This window comes from Tupaia chinensis, unplaced genomic scaffold (genome assembly GCF_000334495.1).
Source record: "Tupaia chinensis unplaced genomic scaffold, TupChi_1.0 Scaffold144982_1, whole genome shotgun sequence".
Lineage (NCBI taxonomy): Eukaryota > Metazoa > Chordata > Mammalia > Scandentia > Tupaiidae > Tupaia > Tupaia belangeri.
In genome coordinates, this window is record NW_006204841.1 from 1,097,223 (window position 1) to 1,103,445 (window position 6,223).

The 6,223-nt window shown below is 38.8% G+C and overlaps 1 protein-coding gene and 1 non-coding gene across 3 annotated transcripts in view; both read left to right on the top strand.

The window, feature by feature from the left end:
- LOC102484181 (multifunctional protein ADE2) overlaps nucleotides 1–5,775 on the top strand; it is a 26,302-nt gene extending 20,527 nt beyond the window's left edge. For both annotated transcript variants that reach the window (XM_027767959.1, XM_006167698.3), the window contains exons 8-10: nucleotides 155–335; nucleotides 2,131–2,289; nucleotides 5,478–5,775. In XM_027767959.1, coding sequence (XP_027623760.1) covers nucleotides 155–335; nucleotides 2,131–2,289; nucleotides 5,478–5,644 — 507 coding nt within the window. In that variant the 3' untranslated portion in view covers nucleotides 5,645–5,775. The remainder of the gene's footprint in view (nucleotides 1–154; nucleotides 336–2,130; nucleotides 2,290–5,477) is intronic.
- LOC114005945 (small nucleolar RNA SNORA26) lies at nucleotides 4,214–4,333 on the top strand. The gene has a single exon (XR_003547736.1). It is a non-coding gene; the product is annotated as a small nucleolar RNA SNORA26 (small nucleolar RNA).
- Nucleotides 5,776–6,223: the final 448 nt, after the last annotated feature.

Here is a 6,223-nt window from a genome sequence, read left to right on the forward strand (position 1 = left end):
AATCTCTTAAAAAAGAAAGAACAATTCTGTCCATATGTAATTTTACTATTACAAACTACAGCTCTGTAAACTGACAGTTGTTACGGTGCTCATTTCTATGTTTATCTGTTTTTGTCTTTACATTCTTTTTCACACCTATGTTTTTCTTTTCTAGTTGCTTCTGAAATCAGAAAGTCAATGCAGGGTTGTAGTATTGATGGGCTCAACTTCTGATCTTGGTCACTGTGAAAAAATCAGGAAAGCATGTGGAAATCTTGGCATTCCCTGTGAACTCCGGGTAACATCTGCCCACAAAGGGCCAGATGAAACTCTGAGGATTAAAGCTGAGTATGAAGGTAATCTTCCCGATCTTCAGATAACTAAAGCACTTTAGGCATTTCTGGATTTGTTCCCAAGATCATGTTTTAGACTAGTAATGCCGAGAAAGAACCTTGCCACACTTTTGAGGAGAAACCATGTGATATGCTAAGCTTTTATGATACCTCCAAAGACCGTAAGGTATGCTACAAGCTTCTAAAAGAAAGGAGCAGGAGGAAATTGCAATCATGGAAGGAAAACAGACTGGACTTAGGAGAATCCCTGGCATGTGAACCTCATGGAAAGCTCCTTGAGCATTGTTTCTAATACGCTTCTCCAGAAAGTCTTCCCCCATCAGTTACAGGGGCCTGGGTTTAAATGGCAGATCTTTTCAGGTATCTTTCATGGCCAGCCTTTCTTGGGAGTCAGTCAAGTAGAAAATTAAGGAATAATTTCAATATTTAGTACATAGAAGGATGAAGATAGCATTGATTTAAAATAACAAAGCCCTGGGTTCACAAACAAATGTTTCCCAACTGGAAAAAAACGTTCATTTAGATATTCCCTCTAAAGGTAATTGATACAGGAGCATACTTCCTCATTTTGGAAGAAGAATTGGGTAGGCAGGATGCCTCCGACCCGTTTGATAAGCTAAAGAAAAGTAGAACTGCTAGGGATCAGGTCAGCACATGGTGTGATGGTTAAGGCACTGGACTCCTACATGACTATCTGTGGTTCAAGTCCCAGATTTGATGGCTTACTTTCTCACCTTTTCCCTCTGTCAAGCATGTATGCCCTATAGGAAATTAAAAATAATAATCATTAATTTAATTAAGTATTTATAACCTTTTTTAAATTTTAAAAAGGAAAGGTAGAACTCTTTCTCCAGAAAAATACCAATATGTAAAATTTGGGATTGTAGGTTACAAATCTCTCCTTTAGGAAACAGGAATAACTTAAAAGTTTTATCAAAAGAATGAACTGTAAGAGCCATGCTTAAAGATAGATTGAAGGGTCTTAAAACATGTGAGTACTCTGTTTCATGGGGTGGGTAGGGAAGTGGTTCTTGTTTGTTTGTTTGGCAGGATCTGGCCATGTGATGGTCTTTCTGCCCCAGCCTCCCAGTTAGATCGGTGGCAGGCAGGCACCTCTGCTTTGATGGGTTTGGGAATTGAACCTGGACCTCCTGTGTTGCCCAGTCTCACACAGCAACACCCTGCCAATTATGTCACTGTGGCTGGGCCTTAATACTATGTTATTAAACTTGTTTTCAACTCTTGTTTCAAGAAATGCCCCTAGACAGCTAGGCTTTATTAACTGGTCTTTCTATTCCCCATTGGTTACCAGAACACGCAACAGGCAAGACTTCTGTTTGGTTATTGTCACCCTTCATTTCACTGAGCTTGTGCAGCAGCTGTGGAAGAAACCTGTGAGCCAATCCCTCACTGCCACCTTACTATCACCTTCATCTGTATACCTGTCCTATGACTTCATTACTTGACTTATGGAAAGTGGCATAGTGAACTTATATTTTGCATGTACATTTAATAATAGTGTCTTATTTTTGAATTTTCCAGAGAACACTCAAGAAATTAAGACATAGAGGCCATATTTTTTTTTAATTATTTTATTGAATTTTATTTACTTTTTTAAATTTGACCAGAGTGGGATAGGGAGAAAAAGAAAGTAAGAAAGCAAACCACCAGGTACAGGACTCGAACTGTAGTCAGCCATGTGGGAGTCCAGCACCCTTAACCACCTACCACCTGCCAGCCCCAGGCCTTACTTTCTGTTAACTAATTTTAAAATCTGATAATCATCGTAATTTCCCAGGGGATGGCATTCCTACGGTGTTTGTGGCAGTGGCTGGCAGAAGCAATGGCTTGGGACCAGTGATGTCCGGTAATACTGCATATCCAGTTATCAACTGCCCTCCCCTCACACCAGACTGGGGAGCTCAGGACGTGTGGTCTTCTCTTCGACTACCCAGTGGTAAGTTAAGCTGAGTTTTTTTTTAAAAAAACTATTCCAAACATTTCAGTGATTCACAGTAGTACCAAAAATAGGGAAGCGAAATCTACATACCTGTTACCTAACTCCTGCAATTTGCATCTTAACTGCAACTATGGCCCCCCTCCTTCAGGATTGTTTTAAAGCAGATCTTTGCTACTCGAGTATTTTATACTTGAATATTTAAGTATGCATTTCTGTGATAAGGACTCTAGTTTCTAAATCATAGTTTTGATAATACCATATTCAGACCTAAGGAATCTTTCTTTTCTTTCTTTTTTTTTTTTTTTCCCATAAGGCATTAGTGCTTTCAAGAATGACAAAGAAAGGGAAGATGAAAAATCACCCCCTAGGAGGGATGGCCAAACCACCTTTCCTTTTCCATTCTTCTCTTGGGACTTTGGGCATGCAAACTCATGTGCCTGGCTTATAAGCTGCCAGGTCCAGGATTCAAACCACAGAATTGGCCACGTGGGATCCAGCTGCTTTAACCCCTATGCCACCTGGCTGGCCCTGTATTTAGTGTATTTAAGTGAATATGATTATGTTACTGAAAGAAAATCTTTTAGAAATTAAGTATCAAAATAACACAAAAGGAAGTCATATCTATTGATGGTTGGAGCTGGATCGCTTAGAATAACGGTACTGTGTTTTGGTCCTCATAGTCCAAGATATGATCTCACCTTCGGCAGGTCTTAAGAATCGATATTATCCAGTAGGAGTTGATTTGCTTATTATTAGAACCCCAGATTTTTCTCACAGTTGCGTAAATCCACTGTTGACATGTGTCAGGTACGTGAAGTATTTGAGCCCACCAGCCTGGTTCAGTATAACTGGCTTTCTACCTATGCCTGCCACATGGCTGTGGTCTTAGAGTCACCCTTTACGACAGTTTCCAAGGTTCGTTTGCCTCTGTATCTTGTATGTCCTATTTCTTAGGTCTCACATTGTCCCCTTTCTTGGTTCACTTATTTTGTTCGAGGACATTCTTTGTTGACTTTCTGAGAACTAGATTTCTAGGTTGAAAAATCACTTTTTCTCAGAATTTTGAAAGCATTATTGTCTTTTAGCATTCCAGAGTTGGTGAAAAGTCTGGCTCCTTTCCACCATTCTGACTCTAGGTCCTTTCTGAATTTTTTCTTTCTGGGAACTTTTAGAGTCTTTTCTCTGTTCTCAGTGTTCTTAAATTTCACCCAGATGTGAGTTGATGGCTGTTGTCATGGACTTTCAGTGGGTACCTTTAATGTGGCGTTCCATTTCCTTACTCCTGGGGGATCATCTTTAATTATGTCATTTCTTTACCTTTCCATTTTCTCTTTCTCTCATTTTTTGATTTATTATTCATCTTTGGATCCCATGATTTCTATTTTCGTTCTCGTTGCTGTACTTTCTGGAATACTATATGCTATGTGCTGAGCAAAAATTTGGCTGTTTTTCTCTACTTCTGTTGAAGGAGAGAGAATCCGAAGATTTGTATGTTCTGATCACTGGTATTGGGAATACTCTTTTGAGAAACAATTATACCATGGCCTGTGTAAGATCCTGAAAAAGTCTTGTTTCTCTTTTTCTGATTCCATGCTCACTAGCTAACCTACATTTTTAATATCAGTTAAGCTCTTCTAATGTCAGAAAAGGGGTCCTGGGCAGTAGGCACAGGTATTTCAAGTGTTCTAGTGGAACAAGCCCCTCAGTATGCTAGTAATAATGGTTGGCATTCAATCTATTAAGTTGACAGCGTATTTGTATACTAGTCTGTGTTGTGGATAGTGAGAGAAAAAGAGCCTGGTGAATTCTAAGAGTACTGGGAAAATGGAGCTCTGGGATCTGTGAGCCAGCGAGTCCTGGACTCGTGATCCTAGACATGCTAGTACTATCTCAGAGACCACCTGGGCAGACACCCCTTCTCGTGCCCTTCTAAGGCTGCCGCAGTGCTTCAAGAGTCTAACATAGAAGGTTAAAGCAAGACTCCATAAAACTCAGAGAAGAGACTGTAAAACTCCTCTGGAACCTGTCTGGAGTCACAACTGAAAGAAAAAAAGAAATTACCTAAGCAGATGTGTGACCCCCAAGGGTGCTACTTTTTTAGTCTATTGCCTTTCAATAGACTATTGAATTTATTTATAACTCAGCATACTAAAATTGTAATTCTGATCTCTTGCAAGTGCACACACCCTATGGTAAAAGCCTGCTTAAAAGGTTATAATAGTTTGTGCAAAGACAAATCAAAACAATATACCTGAAGTTATTTTAAAACACGTGCTTCTCTCTCAACTTGATACTATTTATTTATTTATTTATTGGAGAGGTTTTTGCTATAGGGCATGCGTGCTCACCAGAAAGACAGAGACAGAAAGCGAGAAATCACCCCCTGGGGGGATGGCCACGCTGCAATCCCCTCTCTGTTCTTGGGATCTTGGGCACACAGGCATGTGCACCCGGCGTGAGATTAAGCCACCAGGTCTGGGACTGGAACCATGGTCGACTACATGGGAGTCCAGTAACGTAGCCATTCCCCAGATACTTTTTTTTTTTAATTTGTTACACTTCTTTTTTTTTTTTTTCAGGTTTTTGCCATAGTGTGCATGCACTCGCCAGACAGACTGAGAGAGGGAAAGTGAGGCATTATCCTCCAGGGGGGTAGTAATCTCCATTCTTCTCGGGATTTGGGGCACACAAGCCCAGTATGATTTGCAAGCCACTGAGTCTGGGACTAGAACTGTAATTGGCCATCCCTAATTCGTCGTGTCGGAGTGCAGCACCTTAACCACCATGTCATCTGCTTGCCCCTCTTGTTTCACATTTTAACTTTTACTACTTTATTTACTTCTGTTGTTTGACTTCTGTCATAAGAATTTAAATGGATAACATAATGTGAAAAGAGTTTTTAAAAGGTAAACAACTTTGCAGTGGATTTATTGTGCAAGGTGATAAGATGATGTATATAAGAAATTATTTATCATGGCAGATAAATAAGTAACTGCTTTGTCTTAGAATAACTTTTCTAGCAGTAAAGAAAATTCTTGCACAGATCCTACTTTGGCAAGGATAATATGGTAACCTTTTACTGTCTGGAGCTAAAAGGCTTTCTCTGAGTTTAAAATGCCTTGCAAAGTTGTATTTGCATTACTAAATGACAGCTCAATTTTCTGTTTTCTTTTCTGAACTAATAGGACTCGGCTGTTCAACCATACTTTCTCCAGAAGGATCAGCTCAGTTTGCGGCTCAGATATTCGGATTAAACAACCACCTGGTATGGGGCAAGCTGCGAGCAAGCATATTGAACACCTGGATTTCCTTGAAGCAGGCTGACAAGAAAATCAGAGAATGTAATTTATAAGGAAGAACATCATCACAATTCTTGGGGAGAATATAAATTTCTAGTTTAGCCAAAAAAAAAAAAAAAAATCAAGCAAGATGAATCAATTTTTAAGTTGATCATAGTAATAAAATTTACTAATTACATCTCTAGATTCATGGATTAGTAAATAATCATTCCTATTTATTAGTATTTCCTTGTAGACAGTTAAATTACCATAAGGATATTTTAAAATTAATTTCTTACCATGTAGGTAGGTAACCTATTGACAAAATATGTTTCGTAAATGCTGATCTTGACCTATTATGAAGCTCTGAAATTATAACTTGACCTTTTCTGTATCTCACTAAGTTAAAAAAAGTTAAAATTTTTATAAGTTTAATAATACCTAATGCCTTCAACTAGAAATTGGAAACACTCGTTATTGGACAGGGCTTTGACTAGAATGTCATATCTGAAGATTAAACCAGAAAACTATGGAACTAAAGTAGATCTCAAGTGAGACAACAGAAGCCCTTAGAAATATTTCTTGGCACCAGAAGCAATTCTGCCTGGCATAGAGGATTACGGAAACTATATGAAAGAATTCATACTATAAAA